The sequence below is a fragment of the Monodon monoceros genome, unplaced genomic scaffold, assembly GCF_005190385.1.
Source record: "Monodon monoceros isolate NGI ecotype Baffin Bay Population unplaced genomic scaffold, NGI_Narwhal_1 Super_Scaffold_21, whole genome shotgun sequence".
Lineage (NCBI taxonomy): Eukaryota > Metazoa > Chordata > Mammalia > Artiodactyla > Monodontidae > Monodon > Monodon monoceros.
In genome coordinates this window covers 163892132-163915310 of record NW_021703778.1, presented here as the reverse complement: position 1 = coordinate 163915310, position 23179 = coordinate 163892132, and the positions used below count along the sequence as shown (strand labels likewise).

General features: G+C 51.2%; 1 protein-coding gene and 1 non-coding gene across 2 annotated transcripts; both read right to left on the bottom strand.

Moving 5' to 3' along the window:
• Positions 1-13015: 13015 nt before the first annotated feature.
• CCDC197 (coiled-coil domain containing 197) lies at positions 13016-22451 on the bottom strand. The gene is given in 8 exon segments (XM_029237160.1): positions 13016-13303; positions 16445-16607; positions 17642-17748; positions 19365-19403; positions 19405-19547; positions 20971-21024; positions 21027-21046; positions 22345-22451. Coding segments are annotated over 8 exon segments (921 nt in total).
• On the bottom strand, positions 18323-18394 carry TRNAR-UCU. The gene has a single exon. It is a non-coding gene; the product is annotated as a tRNA-Arg (tRNA).
• Positions 22452-23179: the final 728 nt, after the last annotated feature.

Genomic DNA, 23179 nt, shown 5'->3' with positions numbered 1-23179 from the left:
GCAGGTTGACCCCATTTTACTCTCTACAATGTGCCCACCTTTCTCATCCCCTCTCTCCCTCACTTCCCCACTTCCCCAGTACATGTGCATAAGAGGCTGGCTCCAAGGGCCCAGAACCTTCCCCATTTTTCCCACCTCTAAGCCTCTGCTCCTCCTGGAATGTCCTTTTCATGGGCTTCACTTGTCGAAGTCCCCCATCCTTCAAATTCTGGCTCCTCCTCCATGAAGCCATCCCAGATTGCCAGGCTGGTCATGAATTCCTCTGAATTTCCACTACATCATCTCTGGCCTTCTGTGGTGCTGATCCTTTGCAGCTGTGATTTGGAGGGGGCAGTAGGACCTGGTAATTACAAGTAGGAGCAATGGCATGAGGTATATATTTGTGTTGTGATTGCCATGGCAATGCTCCTTGAGAAAGGCATACCTCTGTTTCCTCATCTGTAAAGTGAAGGTATTCATACCTATCTCAAAGGGCATTCGGGAGGACTCAATGAGATGATCATGAAAAGCACCTGACACTGTACTTGGTATCCAGTAAGTGCCCAATACATGTGGGCTTTGCCTGGTACTTACTGGGGCCTGAGTCTTGTTCATCTTGTGTGGCGAAGCCTAAAGAGGACAGGCAGGGATTTGCATGTGGCAGGAAGGAGCCCCAAGGAGGTTTGTGTCTTTGCCGGAAAGGAGGGTCATCTGCCCTCTCCCAAATCTATGTCCGGAGACTATGATGGGAGGATCTCAGGCAGCTGTACCCCTGTTGGCAGGAGCTGTTTCAGTGCAGACCCACCTTCTAGTGTTCTTTACGTTGTGCTGTTTCACGCACTTGACCTTCTCTGCTCTGCGAGCTGCAGGGCGGGGTGCTCTGCAGGACCCCCGGGTTGTAAGTTGGTTCACCTCCTCACAGGATGTCAATGCCGTCCTCCTGGCTGCCCCCTGCCCCTACCCTTCGCATCAGAGCCTGCAACTTTGAGCTGAAAACTTTGTTGAGATACAACGTGTGTGCTGTTTCACTGCTGGGAAGGATGAGATAGAATCAGATTCCCCCTCCCCCTCCCTCACTCCGGGTCGCAGAGCTGTGGGCCAGCGCTGGAGTCAGTGGTCTACCCTGGCTCCCACTCCTAGGGGCATTGTTGAGAAAGAGGATTTTATTTTTAAGAAAAGTTCTTTCCAGAAAGAACAATGGAACTTGGGGGATTAGGGAATTGGGAGTTGGGGCTGACTGAATAGGGAGAACTTTCTGGAATTAGGGAAGGGGTGGAAGCAGGTGTCCCAGAACAAGAGGAAAGGCCTGTGTTCCCTGGGGGAACGCTGGACGCTGGCCTGGCTGGCCAAGACCCCTTTTGTCCCTCCATCCAAGGCGCATGCATGTTTGGGCAAAGACTGTGGCCACAGAACAAAAGACCCCTCACTCAACATTCAGCAAAGACTTATTGCACATCTACTGTGTGCTGGGCACCGACTATGCACATCTGTGCACAAAACTGACAGAAGTCGCTGGCCTCGCTCAGCTCCTGCTCTGGTGGGGTGGTGACCTCTGGCTCTCTGCACTGAATCTGTTGTCCAGACCACACAACCCCTATAGGGTGCGGGCAGGACAGGAGGGAGCCCCTTGGATGACTGAGATTTAATTTTCCACCAGGAGACACAGCGAGAGTTAATTTGTGGGGGGCGGGGGGGGGAACAAAAGGAATGTACCTGCCAGGCTGCTGTGGCTTTTCTAATGAGGCAAGAAAATCTGGAAGAGAAATAACCTTACAAGGCTCAGTTATACCACATCACAGCTCACTTTTCAGTTTAAACATAACCCACAGCCCTAGGAGGCTAATAGATAGGCCAGTTTTCCAGCCAACTGCCCATTTGTGGGTTCCTCCCAGGCCTGGGTTGTGAAAGCTAACGTTTCTCCAGTCTGGGTAGCAAATGCGCATAGCCCACACAGCCTCCTGGGCTGGGCAGGGAATACTCCCAGCTTCCATGGGAGGAGAAAGCGTTGGGTATGGTTGACAGAAAGCCAAGGCCACTGGGGGGTCCTGGGCTTGGCAAAAGGCTCCTGTCCCCGCCCCATCCTCACCTCCTTGAGGCGGGACAGAGAGCCTTGCCCCTGAAGGAGGCTGGAACATGTCCTAGCTAAAAGATCTGGGGCAGGTACATGACCTCTGTGATGGGCAGCCTCTAATGGTCCCCAACAACCCCACCTCCTGTGTTCATGCCCTTGTGTAATTCCCTCCCCTGGAGCATGGGCTGGACCTAATGACTTGCTTGTGACAAACAGAGTACAAGAGTGATGGAGTGTCATCTCTGAGACTAGGTTACCCAAAGACAGTGGCTTCTGTCTGGCTCACTGTCTCTTCTCTCTTACTTGCCATGCTGTAAACTGCCCTATGGGGAGGTCCGCAGGAGAAGGAGCTGAGGGAGGCCTTCAGCCAACAGCCAATGAAAAGTTGAGGGCCTTAGTCCAACAGGCTATGGGAACTTCATCTGCCAACAGCCACATGAGTGAGCTTGGAAACCAGTTCACCTCTGGTTGAGCCTCCAGATGAAACCACAGCCCTGGCTGACAGCTTGATTGAAGCCTTGTGGAGAGACGCTGAGCCAGAGGACCCAGCTAAGCCATGCCCAGATTCCTGACCCACAAGAATAATGAAGTAGTTAATGTTCATTGTTTTAAGCTAAGTGTTGGGGTGATTTGTTATGCAGCATTAGATGACTAATACAGCCTCTCTTGCTCTCAGCCTCAGTCTGCTCCTCTAGGAAGTGGTGTTAATGATACTCACATCTCTGGGTAATGGTGTGGGTGAAGCCAGCTCTGGGGTTACTTCCTCAAGCCCCCACTGGATGCAGAGTGGATGCTCCACAGCACCATTCCTTACTACTGCTTTAGTCACAGAAATCGATGTCTAACTGCAAACTCTGCAAGTGCTGGGAAGGAAGAGAACAGGGTGCTGTGGGACCAGTAACCCAGGGCTCTGGCCTTGTTCACGGGGAGAGAGAAGTCTTCTCAGAGGAGGTGAATTTTGACTGAGGTCTGAAGGCTGAGATGGAGGAGGGTTCATTTGTCCTTCTTTTCCCTGTCCCCAGCCTGTTAGTCTCTTTTTTTAGCACTTTGTGATTTCCTGTCCTAGTATTTATCACAGTTCATCACCATTAATGTGTGTCTGCCTTGGGGAAGCTCCAAGCGGGTGGGGACCAGGTCACCACAGCACACCAAGTACGTGACAGAGTGCCTGGCACGTAGTAGGTGCTCCAGAAAACTGAACTGAATGAATGAGTAGGCACAAGCAAAGACCAAGGGAAAAAGCACTAGAGACAGAGGGAATGGCATAGGTGATGATCCAGGGAGAGGAGCTGGTGAATTCTAGGAACTGGGAGAGGCCCGTCAGGCTGGTGCAAGTCAAGAAGGGGAGAGTGGTTCACATCAGCCTGGAGAGGGGGTCAGGACCAGGTCATGCAGGCCTTGAGGCCTCAGGTAGGGGTTTGTCTTGAGGGCAATAGGGAGCCTTGGAAGGGGCAGGAGGGAGGGTGGACACAATCAGATGTGTTTTTTGAGAGATCGTTGTGGCTGCTATGAGGAGAATGGGTTTCGAGAGGGTGGGGGTGGAAGCAGAAGACCTGAAGGCCAGAGATGAGAGGGCTAGGGCCTAGGGTGGGGCACAGACATGGGGGAAGTGGACAGTACCCAGGGGCAGACGGTAACATGACAGGACCTGCAGTGGCTGGATGTGGGGCAGCAGGAGAGAGAGGGTCTGGGGTGGTGCCACAACAGCACAGCCTCCGTTAGATTCAGCAGATCTCAGAGCTGAGTGAATCCCCAAACTACCATCCCCCAGGACGTGAAAAATGGAGAAGTTCAGGGCTGTGATCCCTGGAAGCTCTAGATCCCTGGAGAGCAAAGCTCAGAAAAGCTTCGCCTTGGAGGTGTTGGTAAAAGCTTCTTGAAACTCGAGCTTTTGTTTACAGATGATGGAGGTTGTGTGGGGTAAGTGCTGGCTCCCCAGCCCAGGTCCCGGGGGCCCCCAGCTCTGCCAGGCAGAGCTTGAAGTGCTGCATAAACACTGAGCAGCTTCCTGGATCATCTGTTTTCCTCAAAGATTTTGACAGGGAAGAAAACATGATTTTTTTGTATAAGAGCAAAGTATTATGAAATAGAAGGCAAATTGGCTAACATGAAATTTTCAGATGAGAATGCAAAAGTGCAAAAATATTTGGTCTCCCTCGGGTCTGAGTACCAGGCCCCTGAAAGTCTGAGTAAACTCTTCTCTGCCACTGGACATATTTGGCGGGAGGGGGGTGGGGGGAGTTCTAGGCTTTGATCGGGACAAGTGCTCTAACTTTGAGGTCAGCCAGACTTGGGCTCTGCCACCTGATTGCTGTGTGACCTTGAGTGAGTTACTGCACCTCTCTGAGCCCAGGTATCAGTTTCAGTTGCCCACGAAAGACCCTGCTACTCCCATACTTCAAGCAGCTGTTCCTCGCAGACTAGCTTTCCAACTCTCACAATTCTCACCTTTTTGCCAGTTGCTGAAGGAGAATTAAAATTTGTTCATCTTCTAAGTGGCAGCATTTTGCCTAGAATAATTTCTTATATGAGATCACAGGAAATAGACAAATGAAATCAATCATTGCAGGATTAAATAACTGTAGGTATTCCCACTCCCCCCACTATATCTTATGCAAGACTTTATAGTAAAATCCAAACTGTATAAAGGTCTTAGATCAACTTTTTGAAATCTTTTAAAATGATGTGCTACACTATTCGGTATGAAAGAAAAAAAAGAAAATTTGAAAGTTCCCAACCTTTGGATCAGCCATCTTTATAGATATCATGTGATCTTATTTTTAGTCAGAGCTTCCCAAGTCCATCCTCCAGAGCTGGTGATAATCTATCCAGCCATTGTATATAAACTAGTAATCGACAGAAATACACACACACACACACACACACACACACACACAGGGGTCAATCATGCTTTTCTATTCCCTTCCATTTCATCCATCCCAACTCCACATGTTAAAGGCCAGTGAGGACTGAAAAAGCCCTGTGGGCCTGTGTGGCTTCACTCACCCCAGATCAAGTCTCTGCTGGCTCCAAAGAGGTGGACACTGTCTGTCACAGGCTCCAATGTGGGCACTGGCTGTCCTGAGGCCCCCTCCTTCCTCATTCCTTGGAACAGCCCAGGTGACTGGCTACAGCATTCCTATGATTTATGATGTTATGGAGAGGGGAGAGAGGGAGCTCTTCCCCTAATAATTCCCTTGGAGGACTCATTAAACCCTTGCCTGGCTTAGCAAGGTTCACCCTACGTGACTGCTGGGGAGACAGCTCATCCTGGAAAGTGGCATGGCCCCAGGTATCCATCGGCATCGATGCATGGGACATGGATGACCCTGAGGGCCAAGTGGTAGCCAAGATTCCTCTGTCCCCCCAAATATCCCTCACTTTGGGCTCCTACATGGTCCTTAAAATTTTTCACTTAGAGATTCACTCCTTTGCTTAAGACTTTTGTTCGTTCGTTCCTTCCTTCCTTCCTTCCTTCATTCTTCAGTTACTCAGAGGATATAAGGATGCAATCATTCAACACATATTTCTTGAGGGCCTATTCTACAATGGATACTGGAATATGTGGCTAAGACATAGCTTTTCTTCTCGAGAACTTCTCCTTCCAGTGGGGGAGATACAAATGTAAACAATTAAGTGACACCTATAAGGAGGTAATTACTCTTGAGAGCCTTTTACAAGGGGGTGGCAGCCAGAGGCGGGCTCTACTCGTTCTGCGTGGGGCAGAGGCAGCTGGGGAGGCTTCATGAAGGAGGTGAGGCTGGAAGTGGATAGGGAAGGGACGGGGGCAGGGAAAGAAAGTCAGGGCAGAAGGAACCTCCCTCGAAGCACATATGGACCTTGTGCAGCTCTCAGTGGGAGCCCAGGTGGCTGATTGGCGGGCTAGAGACATCGCCCCTCCCAGTTCACAGACAGACACCCCTCCCAGACCCCAGCAGAACCCTGATGATGAGGGCTGGTGCTGTCCTCGGGAGTTCCACCTTCACCTGAGGGTAATGCCAGGCTTGCCTCAGAGCAAATCAGACCAGTGCTTTACTGTGCACATGGATCCCCAGAGGATCTTGTTAAAATGCAGGTTCTGCCTTTCTCACAAACTCCCAGGTGATGCCCATGACGCAGGTCCCCGGACCACACTTTGAGTAGCAGGGATCTATAGTAGCACACTCTCCCTTGATTCCACCTGAGAACTTGATTCCACCTGGATTGGAACTTAAGCCATTGACTCCTGACTCTAGTTCATGATTCATACCCATGTCCCCTTCAGCCCACAACATCAGCTCTGAAAGGAGACAGATGTGGGGCCTGCCCCCTGGGCTGTGTGACCTCAGGCAAGCCTCCAACCTCTCTGAGCCGCCATTCCCTCATCTGCAAAATGGGACAGTCATTCTCACAGGGTGGGCGTGAAGGCTGCAGGAACAATGACGAACTCAGCAGAGTACCTGGCACACGGCAAGCGTCCAGTGCATGTCAGTGCTTGTTCTTAGAGTTCTTTTTGCTACCAAACTGTTTCCAGTTACATCGCTCCATCTGGAGTCCATCTGGAGCCCGATGGACTTGAGTTAAATGTCCCGGCTCAACCACTGAGCGGCTGTGTGACCCCAAGGTCACAGGACTGCACTGAGCTGCAACTGCCCCTTCTGTAGAATGGAACTGGGAAACTGCCACTTTCTAGATCACGGGTTGTGGGGAGGACCCAGTGAGGTACAGTGGCCCAAAAGCAGCATCCTAGTACCACATCAGGAAGTTCTCACTATGGGGAGGGTCATCGGGAGCCTAGCTCTCTTGACTCACACATCCCCCCTTGTCCAACACTGAACACCTGCTCTGTGCCAGGTCCTGACTAGGCATGGAGATTTAGGGGTGAGGGAGATGCAGCTCCGGGCCTCACATCTCCCCTTGCACAGTGCTGGAGAGCAGCTTGGAGACCCAGGGCTGGGCATCCTGGTAGCTGGTAGCCAGGATGAGCGAGCTCCAGCATCAAAGGGCAGGGAAACAGTGCAGCACCTTCTGAAGGTGCCTAGTAAGAAACAGGGACATACTGGTGCCAGGTGGGCTCGGGTTTGAAGACGTTTGAGATGTTCCCATGGGCTGGCCAGCACTTACAGTCTTGGGCACAAGCCTTGAAGTAGCCAGGCCGTTCCTGGGTAGAGCCTGATGCCCCAGGGTGATGGGCTGGGATGTGAAGGCAGGAATGCCCAGTGCCTTTTCAGGTGGAGCCATGGCAAGGAAGCCTCTTCCAGATGTATCCTGTTATCCCTGTCTGGCCAACTTCCTTACCTGGAGAATGGAACTTAGATTGGGACACCACATTTTAAGGCTAGAAACCAGTAGGATCCATTCAGAGAGCGGAGACACATTCAAGAAATCAGAATTGCTGAACTTGGAGAAAAGACAGCGTGCAGGGGCCAAGAACCCTGTCTTCAGAGACTTGAAGAGAGTCCTGTGGATGAAGGACTTGACAGTTAGCTTTGTTCTTGAAGACACCAAAGGTTAGGATCAGTGAGATGCAAAGAAGAGTTGGTTTCCAACTAATTTTTCCAATTTTTGAATAAAGTTGTTTTTCCCCTCTGGTTATAAAAGTTAACCACGCTTATTGCAGAAACTTTGGAAAATATGCAAAAGTAAAAAGAAGAAAATTAAAAATTAGAATCCTCCAATCCAGAGGATGGGTTGATGAACATGGCAGAACAGACTTCCTAATCCTTTTTCGACAGCTCAGCGTTCCTCAGGAACCCGGTTCCCGCCCAGCAGGTGGATTGGCTCCCCACACGCTGGTGATTCTTGGGTTGGAGAGAGCATGGAATCCGAAGAGGTGTGAGGGTGTATCTGACAGCTCTTGCTGTAATACTGTGTAACAAACAACCTCCAACTTCACTGGCTTACAATTATAAGCATTTATTTCGCACTCCGTGGTCCGTGGATTTAGTGAGGATTGAATGGTGTCGGTGGATCTGAGCTGCAGGTTGGTCTATGTCAGCTCCCTGTGGCTCTCATCCCCCTGCAACCAGGAGGCTCCCAGAGGCACACAAGCCCCACTGCACAATAAGTCTTAAGCCTTTGCTTGTGTCATAATCCACTGACATCCCATTGGCCAAAGCAAGTCACAGGGCCAACCCAAAGCCAAGAAGTGAATACTGAGCCTGTGGCAGGAGCGCAGATGTAGACGCCACCACAGGGAGTGGAGACTAGGGACCACTTACTCAATCTACTGTACCCAGTGGGTATAATACTTCCCACTCCAACCCAGGGTCAGGATCCTCCCACTTAGAAGCACTGCTTTAGTCTATTTCCTTCTTTTACATATATAAATTTTACTAAATTGAGTTTATATTCAACTTAAAAAAAATGCTTGCTTTTTTCACTTAACTTTACACCCTATAGATAATTTTCCTTACATTAAGTATTTTTGAAAACATGGAATTTAATGGCTGCAGAATTATAAAATCATAAAGTTTTGCATCATTGACTGAACTCTTCCCCTGAGATATTGAGTTTGTATCCAGTTTGACTACTGTAAGTAACAATGTGGTGGACATTTTGGTACAGACACCGTTTCTGTATTGTAATGGGCATTTCTGGCTTGTGCCTGCCCAGCGCCAGGTCTCACCTCCCTGTAATAACAGCTGCCTGATTTCCCTTTGGGGAACCCTTCTTTCAGTTCATATGGTTGGTCTCCAGCCATGAAAGATACTCCATCTCACAAAAACTCAAACAAAAATTTGATCAAGTCCTGGAAATCAGAGCATGGAATCTCCCCTAGTTACAGAGATTCATTCAGGATGCACAGGGAGCCTAGGCCTAGCCAATCAGAGATTTGTTTAGAGCGACACCTGACCCGAGGTGATCCAATTAGAGTAAATCCTGGAACTTGCCAGGGTTTACTGGGAAGAGACATTCTCTCTTTTCCTCTGACTTCCACTTTAAAGGATGCGGGGCCGAGGTTGTTGCCAGCCATCTTGTTTATGCTGAGCCTGAAAATGAAGCCAAGCTGTGGCAGAGCAGAGCCCACAGACAGACTGGATTCTGTTGCCACTGAGTTCCTGATCAAGCTGTTCCTGAAGCTCTACAATCCCTGGTCTTCTCGTTTCATAAGCCAATACATTCTCTTTTGTGGCTTAAGCCAAGTTGAGTTGGGCTTTCTGTCATTTTGAACCAAATAGCTCTGGTTTTATTAACTTAAATTTCTTGACCTAGAATTGCTGAGCCAAAGGACATAAACATTTTGTAAGCCTCTTAAGATCTCTTCTCAAATTGCTTTCCAGAGAGTTTATGCAAACAGCCTCGCAGTGTTGGAGAGCCTATCTTATATGCATTAGTGTATTAACTAAGCATTTTTTGATGGGCAGAAGTTATGAGGTGTAATTTTATTTTTAGTGAAGAGAAATACCTTTCATGTTTATAGGCCGTTTTTATTTATTTTGTGATTTGCTGAAATGAACAATTGACGTCTTTTTTTTTTTTTTTTACTGTGTAAGTGTTCTTTAAATATCAAAAACATTGATCCTTTTTCAAATTTCTCACCATTTCCCCCCAGTTTATTGTCTTTAGATATTTGGCTGTGTTCTGAGGTGGATGCATTTTTCATTTTTACGTGGTCAAATTATTTTCAGGTGTCACTGCTGTTGCTTTCATGCTTCCAAAGTTCTTCCTCACTAAAGACCAGGTAAATGTGGAGCAGATTTTCTTCTTTTTGACATTGAGATACTCAGTGTTTCTCACCCCGTGACTGGAGACCAGTCTGCACTGGAACCATCTGGGATGCTTGTTCAAAATCCAGATTTTGGGGGCCTCATGCCAGAATCAGAATTTCTGAGAATGAGCCCTGTTTAGCAAGTGTCACAGGCGGGGTTTTTTGTTTGTTTGTTTCTTGTTTTTTGTTTTTTGCGGTACGCGGGCCTCTCACTGTTGTGGTCTCTCCCGTTGCGGAGCACAGGCTCCAGACGCGCAGGCTCAGCGGCCATGGCTCATGGGCCCAGCCGCTGCACGGCACGTGGGATCCTCCTGGATTGGGGCACGAACGAACCTGTGTCCCCTGCATCGGCAGAAGGACTCTCAACCACTGCGCCACCAGGGAAGCCCCACAGGTGGTTTTAATGAACATTAAAGTTGGAAAGCCATCATTCAAAGGAACTGGAATATACTACAGTATGTGGTGTGGAAAAAGGACATAATTTGATTTTCCTGCCAACTAGCCAATTTTCTCAGCACCAGCCATTAGCTAATAGTCCAACTCTCCCTGGATGGTCTGTAGAAAGAATGTTCTCACACTTGAAGAAAATTAAAGCTGGAATTCGACGTCAGGTAATGAGCTCTCAGTCTCAGAAAATGTCTAAGCCCTGAGCCTCCTAGTGTCTTGGGGTCTCAGGATCTAGATGGGCAGTCAGATGAAATGATATTTCATAAGGTACCTGAACCACTGTGGTTTTCTCCAAATGCCCTCGAAGGCCTTTCTCCAGCTAATATGGAACCCAGGAGGAAAGTGCTTTAAAGGTACAGGGTCAGGGCTGAGAGAGCTTTCTGTCTGACAAGAAAGCCCAGCAAGGATAAACCCCAGCGTTCTAGTACATGCCAGCAGCCTAAGAGAGCAGGGTCCCTAAGCGCAGTGCCCAGTTGTCAATTTCATGACCCAAGCTCTGCCCAGAGGAGGCTGGGAGCTCCTAAAAGACTCAGGTGCCCACTGCAAACTTAGACTAATGGCCAGGTCACCGCCACCCCAGGTATCTGTTCTGATGGCCCTCCTCCCCAAGGAGTGTGCCAAACATCTGAACTAGACCTGCAAACATACACACAACATGTGCACAGCAGGCAGATGGCAGAGGACAGAAAGACAACAGCTCTTCACAGAGCCTCTGTGGGCAAAGTGAGAGGACTGTTCCCTGGGCCCCTAACAGGGTGTCATGTTCAGCACCTCCCAGGAGGTCAGACGGGGTGGGGATGGCCCTCCCAGGATGCCAGGTCCCCATGACGCTTGTCCCATTGTGCAGATGGGGACTGCAGACCAGGCAGGGGGAGTTGGTACTCCAGGTGAAGCAGAGCCCAGCTTAGGCGTTTGGGATTTGCCATTACTCCCAAGCAGCAGTTCTCAAAGTGTGGGCCTGAGACCAGCAGCATCAGCATCACCTGGGAACTTGTCAGAAATGCAGATTCTAAGGCCTGGCCACCCTAGGCCTGCTGGATCAGAAGCTCTGGGGGTAGACCCACACTCTGTTGTGACAAGCCCTCCTGAGGAATGTTCAAATCTAAGAATTGTTGGCCTAACATGTGCCCACATTACAGGGAGACTAATGAGATACTTCAGATCTCTTTGGAAAGTGGATGTTGGGTGGAGAGAAAGTAAGCAGTGAGGTATGGATGCGAGATGCTCCCTGCAATGGACTGAATGTGCCTGCTCCCTAAATTCCTATGTTGAAATCCTAACCCCCGTGTGATGGTGTTAGGAGGTGGGGCCTTTGGGAGGCAATTAGGTCATGAGGGTGGGGCCCTCATGAATGGGATTTGTGTCCTTATGAAAAGGACCCCGGGAGCTCCATCACCCCTTCTACCACCTGAACCAGGAAGTGGGCTGTCACCAGACACCAAACCTGCCAATGCCGTCATCTTCGACTTCCAGTCTCCAGAACTGTGAGAAATAAACGTCTGTTGTTTAAGCCACCTGGTGTACGGTATTTTGCTATGGCAGCCAGAATGGTCTAAGACACCCCCAGGTATGGCCTCCAAACCTCGTAGCCTGGCCTTTGGGACCCCACGGTAGCTCCCCAGCCCACCATCTCAGACTGCCCGTCGGGTTCTTTGTGCTCCAGCCAAACTGGAAGCCCTACACTGTGTTCCCTTCAGTTTCTTCAGCCCTCCCCCAACCTCTCCCTTCTGAAATCTGACTCAAGCCCTACCTGGGATGCTCTCTTTGCCCCAAAGGCCTGAGAGTCAGAAGCTCAAAATGATGCTTTCTCTGCAACTCCCCTCGGCCTTTTAAAAAAAACTGCTCTTAAGACCTGACCCTACATAACCTTCTTTCTTATATTTAGCTCCCCTAAATATTTCAGTGCCCAAGTCCTACCCAGCCTCCCACCCCCTCCCTCCGAGCCTCCCGTCCCCTCTCCCAACAGCACCTGGAAAACAGCAGACCCTCGGTGCTTGTTGAAGGAATAGCAGCATCTTTTCTGAAACTCCCCTTTGAAAGGTAATTTGCTGATGCCCCACCATTTGCTGCAAATCAGTTGCTCCGAACTTTCAAAGTTAACCTAAATCAGTTAACATCAGCAGACCCGCAGAAGTGAATCCTTTTCGGGGCTGCGGTGGCTGCCAGGGTGATTTCACCTCCGTGGCTCAATAACACCAAGCCAGTGCCATCCACGCAGAGGCCTTTCCAACCTTGACCTAAGAACGTCAGACTGGAGAGAGGATTCCCTTAGACATCCTCGCACCCAATTTCACACGTGGGAAAACCAGCCCAGAGAGGGGCTTTGCCCTGCCCCCAGTCCCCCTGAGAGTAGCACTCATTCCAGGCAGCTCAGGGACCCTCAGGTGGGCAGAAGGCACCAAACTGGTATCCAGCTTCTGGGAACCAGTGATGAGATGTTCTCCTACAAACTGAGTACCCCCGGTCTGCTGTGGGCCAGGCCAGCTCCCACGCATCCTATGGCTCAGGGTGGCTCTCTGTGAGAGTTCCTATGACTGCAGCGTTCCCAATAGTCGGGCATCCATTCAAGCTCCTTGGTCCCAGACAGACCCACCAATGACAGCGAGAAATGCATCCCCGGCTTCTGGGTGCAGGTCTCCAACCTGGGACTTCCCACCTGGCTGCTGCCTCTGACTCGGGAACCTCCCTCTGTCTCACCCACAGTCCCAGGCAGGCCTCACCTCGATCCCTGCCAATCCCCCAATGCAGGGAACAGTGCCCCCTCAACCCCACCTGGCCCTAGCTGCCCCACCTCTCACTGACCTCCGCCTCCCCTGGCTCCCACCCACTCAGGAGCGCTGGTGGTGAAAAAAGGAGGCCAAGCAGGTAAAGAGATGGCCGTGATGCTGGCAGGGCTGGTGGCCCTGGGTTGTGTCAGTACAGGCTGGGGACTCTGAAGTCTGGGTGCCAGGAAAGGGGGTCCTGGGGATCGAATCTTGACTCTTTGAATGTTTCCTGAATGGTCTGGGGTACCTTCTGAGGCCCCGGTCCTTGGGGTTGTCTGCTGTCCAGCACACTCTGGGTCCCCTGAGCAGTGAGATGAATCTCACAGTCTCCATTGTGTCCAACATAAATTCCTAGGAGAAAAAAGAAATCTCTCTCACTTGACTGTACTCTGGCCCCTGGACACCACTTCCCAGGGACCAAAGCAACATCAAGGCTGACCTGCGTCTCCTTTAGTCTTCACAAGGGCGCTGCCAAAGATGTGGTATCAATGCCAATTGGCAAATGAGCAAACTGCGGCTCAGAGAGGTTAAGTGACTTGTCTGAAGCGACACAGCCCAGCAGTGGCAGAGCTGGATGGCTCCAAGCCCAGGTCCTTGTGCAGCTTCCTGAATGTGGTTGCCTGCCTCTTCTCACTGCTTCCTCCGAGAAGCCCACCCTGACTGCCCCCAGCCTCCCTCTCTGAGCGGCACTCATTTCTTAAGGACCAGGTGACCTTTATCTCCCTCCACCTCTCTTTCCCTAGTACCATGCCGAACGCATGTGGGTGACTCTGAGACTTGACCGAGTGATTGCTGAGGGAGATCTTTGGGACACCCTGACATCACTGGGTAATTTCTTCCTTTTTGCGGGGGAAGAAGATGAAATTAATACACTGTGACTGTAGGGCAAATGTGCCCTTACTTAAATGCTCATTCATATATAATGATGTGAAGGATCTATGCCTCAGGGGATGCCAGTTCTGCAGCCTTCACTGTGAATGGTGCCCCAAGAGCTGTGCCATGGAGCAGAGAGGCCCTGATAACTGCCTGTGAAATTCTCCTGAGCTCTTCTCAACTAAGACGCAGGCTCGCTCACTGTGGACTCTTGCTGCTAGAAAACACTGGCCATGGGACTCGGCCCCAGTGTCCCAGAGGCGCTAAGAATCCCGAGTTCAAACTTGCCTCGAAAGAGAAAAGCAAGTCATGACTTAGGGTGAAACCAATGCTGAAGCTGGCAGACAAAGGAGGGTGGAAAGGACGGGTCCTCGTGGTGTCACTGAGGCTTGGGTCACACCAGACCTGAAACCCACCCAGACACGGAACTTCCACGCACGATGCAAGACATGCAGTTACAAGAGTAAAACAACCTCAAAAAGGAAAAGTGAAGCTGGAGGACTCACTTCCCAATTACAAAACTTACTACAAAGCTGCAGTGATCCAGACAGTGCTAAGGACAGACGTAAGGACCAATGGAATAGGATTCAGAGTCCAGAAATAAACCTTCACATTTACAGCCAACTGATTTTTGACAAGAATGAGGAGACAATTCAATGAGGAAAGAGCAGTTGTTTTAGCAAACGGTATCGGGACAACTGAATATCCTTATGCAAAATAATGAAAGTGAACCCCTATCTCATACCATATACAAAAATTAACTAAAAACACATCATAAACCTAAATACTGGAGCTAAAACTATAAACTTCTTACAAGAAAACTTAGGTGTAAATCTTCATGACTCTGGATTAGGCAATAGTTACTTAGATATGATGCCTAAGGCACAAGTAACTAAAATGAAAAAATATAAATTGGGTTTCATCAAAATTGAAATCTTTGCGCTTTAAAGGACACCATCAAAGTGAAAAGACAACCCATAGGAGGAGAGAAAATATTTTCAAATCCTCTATTTGATAAGGAACTTTTATCCAGAATATACAAAGAATATTTACAACTCAGCAATAAAAAGACAAAGAATCCAGTTAAAAAGTGGTCAAAGGATCTGAATAGACATTTCTCCAAAGAAGGTATACAAACGGCCAATAAACACGTGAAAGAACGTTCAACATCATTAATCATCAGGGAAATGCAAATCAAAACCACAATGAGACGCCACTTCACACCCATTAGGATGGCTAAATTATAAAAGACAGACCACCAAGTGTTAACAAGGATATGGAGAAACTGGAATCCTCATATTTTGATCATAGGATTGTAAAATTACACAGCCGCTTTGGAAAACAGTTCAGCAGCTCCTCGCTGAGTTACCTCGTGAGTTACCACAAGACTCAGAAATTCCACTCCTAAGTCTATACCCAAGATAACTGAAAAGACATGTCTATGCAAGAACATGGGCATGAATGTTCATAGCAGCATTATTCATAATAGCCCCCAAATGAAAACAACCCAAATGTCCATCAACTAATGGATAAACAAAGAGTGGTCTATCCATGCAGCAAAATATTATTCAGCCATAAAAAGGAACGATTTGGGCTTCCCTGGTGGCGCAGTGGTTGAGAGTCCGCCTGACGATGCAGGGGACACGGGTTCGTGCCCCAGTCCAGGAAGATCCCACATGCTGTGAAGCGGCTGTGCCCGTGAGCCATGGCCACTGAGCCTGCGCGTCCGGAGCCTGTGCTCCGCAACGGGAGAGGCCACAGCGGTGAGAGGCCCGCGTACTGCAAAAAAAAAAAAAGGAATGATTTGTGCTGCCATGTGGATGAAACTTGAAGACATCATGCAAAGTGAAAGAAGCCAGATACAAAATGTATTTTGGGGAGGTGATGACAAGATTCAGGAATTAGATACTAATGATGGTTGCGCAATTCTGCAACTGTACTGAAAACACGGAAGTGTGCACTTTAAAAGGGTAAATCTTAGGGTACTAGAATTATATCTCAATAAAGCTATTATTAAAAAGAAAACAAGATATGTTGCTGTGGGTGGAAGCCAACCTGATCACATGACCTCCATTACTGCAGCATCAGCATTATGACTGGTGGGAGTTTGGTCCTGGTGGGGACCCTCCGACTGAGAAGGGAAATCTCAGTGGACTTGACGAGAGTCTGAAGTTTAAAATGAGGACCCTGCACAGAGGCTCCCTCGGTCACTGAAATGTGCCTCCCCGTGTAAATATGACTACATCTGTGTGCACCTTGGTGTGTTTGTTTGCAGGTGTGTCAGCGTATGTTTTGTGTATATTGCAGGGTGTGTGGAGAGCCCATAGGAGTGTCTGTATGAGTGTGTACCCCGTGTGTGTGTATGTGTGTGATGTGCCGGGGTGGGGCTACACATTAAGACCAGGCAGGGCAGGAGTTCCTTTACAATCCTCTGACCCTGCACCAATGAGCGTTCATTACAAGTTTGTTGAGAGCCTAAAAGAGACCCTGAGACCCTACCGTACCCGTGCAGGAGCCATGCAGCCGTGGAGGAATAGGGCAGCTCACCACCCATGCACCATGAGCCAAGGCCGAGGACAGGCTCAGGCCGGAGGCCAGCCCGGGCACGAGAGTCCTCACCCGGATGAGGTCGAGCTTGGAGAAGAGACCCGTGCCCTTGGGCATGCCGTGGGCAGAGGCGCAGCACTGCTGGGCCGTGCTGTTGATGACCATTGCCATGCAGTTTAGCAGCCGGCTCTGCAGGCTCGGGCCCCTCCCAGAATTCCCTGCCCCCTGCCCCCAGCTCACTCAGGCCAGAGACGTGTCCTGAAGCCAGGAGCCACCTCCTCCTGCTGGTCTGGGCTCCACAACCAAAGGGGCTTGGACGTGTCCCTCCCCACCTCGGGGCCAGAGCATCCGCCTCTGCAAAGAGGGACACCGGACCGACTAACTTCCAAGAGGATCCTCCCAGCTGGGCACATCTGTGGTCCACACCCAGGGGAGGGGCCAGGAGGGGACATGGGGGAACCCAGGGCTCCTCACTCTGGGAAGCTCCAGAGGTGTGGACTTCAGGCCTTCAGGGTTGTGATCAGCAACCTCACTTCTCACCTTCAAGAGGAAGACCCATAACAGACTCTATAAACTGTGGCCAATCCAGTTCCCCGTCAAAGCTCCTTGGTTGGAAGTCAGCAGCCCACAGACCCCAACCCTCATGTCTTCCAAACTAGGATCCCACAAGAGCCTGAGAAGGTCCCACATTTGCTGACTGCGCCCTGCCCAGGTGGAGTGTGCCTGGCACAGCCCTGTGCCCCAGCCTTTGCTCCCCCGTGTCCTCCAGGCAGCCCCCAAGGCCAGAAGGGCACAGGCTCTGCTATGGGGAGGACCCGGGGGTCCGGAGAATAACTAGTCCACATTCTCCAGGCCAGGAAGGAGTAGCTCAAGGGATTAAACCCAGAAATCCCGGCCCTGGACTTTAGCCCTGACTTACTCTTTCCAAGCTTCATTCTTCTCATCTGTGAATGGATATGAGTAAGAATGAACCAATACTTAGGAGCACAGATGCTAGGCCCTGGGACTGAACGGGGGCATCCCAGCTGGTCCCTAACTACCTGTGGCTTCACTTCTCCCCCCTGTCACGTGACATCTGGCTCGTCTTAGAGAAGCCCTTTGAAAGCTAACAGTCACCAAGGAGAGGTAAGTGGGTAAGTGGTGTGCGTGTGCGTGCGCATGTGTGTGCGCGTGTGTGTGTGTGTTGGGGGCCGATCATTATCCAGGAGACAGCAGCCCCCGGCCCCTGTGCTGCCTGCCCCCCCACCCCAGCCAGTGGACTGGACTCACATCACAGCTGCGTCTTTCTGGTAGGTGACACCGTGTTCCAGCTGCCGCCACTGCTCCTGCTTGCGGTGACACTTCTTCTGCAGCTGGCACAGCCGGATCTTGAGGCTCTGTGGTAGGGTGGCTGGTCAATTCGGTGCAGCTGACCTCCCGGGGCGCCTGCCCTGGGCCTGGTCCCGAGGAGCTCACGGCTCGGGGATCTGAGCGATGATGGGGGTGGAGGAGAGGAGAAAGTTCTGGGTGGTCAGCGCCCTTTAAGGCACCAGGAGATGCAGGAAAATGGACGTGTAGGATGACTAGGGTTCGAATCCCAGCTCAGCTCCTGGAGCCCGTTTTTCTCACCGTAAGCAGACCCACCTGTCTGGGCCCTTCCGGCTGCAGGAACGGCTGGGAGGACACCAGGGGGCAAGGCTGTGACAGCCTCTGCGGCCCAGGCCTGCGGGGCACAGGATGTGCTGGGTGCACTCCCACGCCAGGCCCCGCGGAGATGTGTTTGGAGGACACAGGATATACATGTGTCCACACTTTTCTAAGGCCTAGTTTTCTTACTTTGAAAATGAGAAAAATGGCATGCCTGGGACTAGGGTGCAACATTTAACTCAGAATTAATATAAATAATATTTGAATGCAATTTTTTGGTTTGGTTTTGGTTTTGGCCGTACTGCACAGCTTGCGGGATCTTAGTTCCCCAACCAGGGATCGAACCTGTGCCCCTGCAGTAGAAGCGCGGAGTCCTAACCACTGGACCACCAGGGAATTCCCAAATGCAGTGTTTTTTAAAAATCAAAGTTAATGCAAAAAAAACAAAAATCCATGATGAACAAAGTATTAAAATTCTCAATAAAGTTGGGATCCAACCTTCTACTTGCATGCTCACCTCACTCCTCTCCTCTAGTCTCAGCTCTAGGAATAGAAGCACCTGTCTCCGGGTGCTGGGGTGAGGTTTAAATGAGATAAAGCTTGTTAAGTGCTTCTCACAGTGCCCCGCCCACGAAGGAAAAAAACCGTACAAAATGGTGTAGGTTTTCAGTGCTACCACTAGGGGGCAGAGACTGGCTGCAAATGCCATGCCACTGTCCTTTGCAAGAATCAGCCCACTCGCCAGCCTCCCTTTCCCTGTTCCCTTCCTCCCCATGTCCCCGTCCTCTGTCTTCTCCGTGTCCCCAGGCCCCAGCTGCAGCACAAAAATTCATCATGCCATGCCTTTGCCAGGGTAGTTTCTTCCGGATGGAATGCCCATCCCTTGGGGTGAAAGTTAAATTTATTAAAAGATGAACCAACTATGAGGGAGATGGCCTCTTGGGGCACTTAACTCTGACACAGTTTGTGTTCAGTGTCTCACAACACCCTACCAACTAGGTTGAATTGCCCCCACGTCACAGATGAGGAAACTGAGGCTCAGAGAGGGTCTAAACGTGCCCAGGGTCATGCAGCTAGTCAGAGGCTGAGTTGGAATTTGAACCCCAGTCTGTCTGAATCTAGAACTCCTGAGTTTTCTACCACAAAGAACACCTTTTAAGTATAAGCTGAGTCTTCCTCAGGAGAAACCCAGCAGGAAGGGAGGGAAAGGGGTACAGAACAAGGCTCTGGAGTGAGCACCCCACTCAGACCCTCTCAGGAGCCCGCCCCTGCCTCAGGCCTTCTCTGGGGGTGCAGAGGGAAGGGGGTCCCTATATCCCAGTTCTCTGGGCCAAGGGGGATGGGCCGGGCTTCAGGCAGCTGTTACCGGGATAAGAGCCCTATGGCCTCCCTCTAGAGACTCCCTCTAGGCTTTGGTGGACGAACTGGCTCATCTTGAAGAAGGCCTCCAGAAGCTTCTGGATGTCCTGGCTGACTGCGAAGAGCTTCCCATAGTGCCCCACCATGGCCTCCACCGGGGCCTCCTCTGGCTCCTCCCCTTGGTTGTAGCCTATAGAGACAGTGCATGACAGGATGGGTGGGCATAGAATGCCCAGCCCTCACCTGCCCCCTGCAGTGATACTAATAATGTAGGTGGGATTTCTGCTGTCCACTGGAGCCCCGAAGTTGAGAGCGCCCCATCACTGACCTCCCACCTCTTCAAGAGAATAATCTGCATTTGAAAGGCCACCACCGGCTGAGAGCAAGCATTCTGGATCAAGGCTGCCCAGTGAGGCAGGAGAACCCCCCACCGCCACCCCAGGAGGAGCTGCTGACTGGGGGAGCCTGCAGGAAGAGGACAGGGATTGTTGCTGTCCCGCGTGATGGGGTCCCCAGCTTTGCTCATTCTGGATGGGTTGAACAGGGTTGAACTGCTGAATTAGGAAGGTCCCAAACTAGGAGGCTTCTAGAAGCAGCGCTGGGTGCTGGGTCTGCTTCACACCCCGTGCCTGACCTGGAGGCCTGCGCCCCTCCTTGGCTTGGGGCTCAAGGCTCTTTGGTGCTGCTCAACCTTCCAATCACATCTCCCAGCGACCCCTGGCGGATAATGGCGCTCCAGCACACTGGAACTCAACCCCAAACCCACTGCACAGGGCCTGGCTCCAGCCTGCATCTGTGCTGTTCTGCCTGCAGTGCTGTTCCCCTTTGCTGAAAGCATGTGAGCCCCATGAATGGCCCCCTCCTCCACGAAGCCTTCCCTGACCTCCAGGGCAGAGTCCTTGGGGCTCCTGCAGCTCCAGAGCACTTAGCACAGTGACTCTGAAATCAGATAGGCCAGAGTCTGAGACCCAGCCCCACCACTTCCTGTCTGGGAGACCTTGGTCAAGTCCCTTAACCTCACTGAGCCTGGGTAACACAGTTCTCAGCAGCTCCTAAAGAGGGGTAAAGAAGATTTACTAAAGAGCTTAGCGCAGAGTAAATATTTCATAAACAGTAATAGTTATTTTTATTATTGGTGATGTAAAGACAATGACGATAATAAAATTATGTATGTTTGGCTCCCCTCCTCTTTCCTATCAAGTTTTCAGCACTGCTAACAGTGGATTCTGGTGCAAATCATGGTAAAACAGAACACAAAACTCATTTCAGATGCCTGTGTAATTTTAGTTCCTAAGAGCAAAATCAAAGACAAATGAGGTAATAATAATAGCTGACACTTACTGGGTGCTATAGCTAAACATCGGGCTCCAGGCTACGTGCTCATAAAGGATCCAGCCCACGGAACTGTTGCTGTTCCCACTGAAGAGAGACGTTGAGAACTTGCTGCAGGCCACATGGCTGGTGCCCTGGCTGGCTTGACCACGGTGGCAACAGCCTGTGGATCCCCACTCTGCAGGAGAGCTCAGTGCTCAGCGAGCTCACACGCGCCCAGGTTCCCAGGCTGGGAAGTGCCTGCAGAGAGGACAGGCCTGCTGAGGAAGCTACATACGTACCCTTGGGGACTTTCTCAAGGACCTTGATCAGATAGTCTTCAAAAACCTTATGACCTCTCTCTTCAGCTTCCTCTGTCTGTAGAGACATTTCAGCGCCGGCGAGAGAGTCAGACGTGAGAACACGGTTTGGGGACTTCCAGGTTGTGACCCCTGGCAAGGGCCAGCCTCTGTGGACCTGCACGGAATCGGGCTGGGCTGGTCACTGACCCCATCAATGGGCCGCTAACTTGAGTCCCTCCAGCCCCATTTCACTGCTGAGTAAACTGAGCCACAAAGAGGTCAAAGAGATGCCTGTGGTCAGGCCATGAGGAAGGGGCCTGGGGACCAGCGAGGCCGGGCCTTTGTGGCATGGGGTCTATGGAGCCCCTCCTGCAGGCTGAGCTGGTGGCAGATGGTCTGAGTCCCCAGTAGCCGGTGCTCCGGCCACAGGCTTTGCCTCTCTGTGCCTGGCTGGCCCGTCCATAACAGGGGTAACCAGACCCCTCCCTCATAGGCCGGTGGGGACCGGGTCTGGGGCTCCCAGCACATCATAAGCACTCAGTCTGTGGTTGGGGCCCCGGCAGCCCCCAGAGGGGCGACAGCCACGTGCTGCTGCCCAGCCATCAGGGGGCATCACCAAGCAAGATGAGTCTCCAATAGCTTGCCCACCCTGGTCGCCTTCAAGGTCAGTGGTCAAGGGCAGAGGGCAGAGCAGGAAAGGCTGTGGTGGGTATCTCTGAGTGACTGCTGACTTCCCCAGGGCAAGCCACTCTGCCTCTCAGGCCCCATTTTCTCATCCATACAGTCCTGAAAAATGCAGGAAAAAATTGTCTTCCCCTGGCAAATACCACGTGGGGCCCTGTGAGCTACAGTGCTAAACCTTTCAGTGGGGAGGTTGGGAAGCTCTATGAGAATCCGATGGACCGGTTGGGACTTTTCTCCATAAAATCACTCACAGATATCAATCCATCCTTTTGCATATAACTCAGGCTTTCGTGGGCAGCCTGAAATTGAAGAGTCACCAAGGGGCAAGGATTCAGGGTGTCTGCTTGGAGACACAGCAGCAACCTTGCAGGCTGATTTTAGAGGGGCCGAGCTGACAGATGCGTAGGGATGGTCACCTACAGCCCTGCCTTCGTGGAGGGAGACTAAGCTTGCAGAGGGCCTGGGACTGGCCCAAGGTCTGAGTTCAAAGGGCGGGAGACAAGCCCGCCACCTCCCCACCACTCGCCAATCAGCTGCCCCTGCTGACTTGCTCCCGGGCCTCAGTCCCCTGCCGTTCATTTCCTGGCCTGGCCTCCTCAGGCATTTTTGCTCAGTCCCAGTTGCTCAGCCCACCGCAGGTGGCCCTGGGGCTGAGGCAGGGGGCACGGCGGGGCTTGGGACAGCTCGTACTTTGCCTGGAGTTGGCAGAGTTCCTGGAACAGCACCTGCAGGTCCCTGTCCTTGTCACCGGTATTGCTCAGGCCAGCCTCCTGGCCTGTGTCCACGTTCGCCGACATTGCCCCTCACCACCTCAGGCTACACTGGAGGATGAGGGCCACGTGGGCCAGGCAGGAAGAAGATGGATGGCCACAGCAACAGTCAAGGCAGCAGCTTTCTCTTCTGATTCTCCTGACGGTCCTCAGAAGCCAGTTCACATTCCCACTTCATAGAAAAGGAAACAGAGGTTCAGAGAGGCCCCTGTGACCAGCTTGAGGCTGTAAAACAGGGCTGGATTTGGACTCGGCTTTCATTAAGTTCAAAGTCTGAGGTCTTTGAGCTGTGCCCCCCAGCTCTGGAGGGACCAAATGTGCCATTCTGCAGTGGCATTATTGCTTTTGTCACCCCATAACTGGGACAGCTCCATCACCGTCAAGTCCCATGGGTACCAAAATGCCTGGGACTTCCAACAGGTGCTAGCTTCCAAGAGCATTCAGGAAAGACTCCGAGGGTCAGAGCTGGGGACGGGTGAGAGAGTAGCCCACATAGGAAGGAGATACCTTTTTCATCTATCTCTACCCACCCGTCCCTCCAGCCATTTATGCATTTAACTAACATCATATACTCTGAGCTTCTACAGAGCTAGACTGGGGACCGGGATAGACCCTTTGAATGAGCTCACGGTCAAGCTGGGAAGGTGGCCTAGTTGACAGGTGGTTTCAACACAGCCTTGCAAAGAGTTCCTGGGCCACTCTCCTAAGACTGGTTGCTAGTTATGGCCAAAAGAAGACAGTCTCCCTAAGCGTGC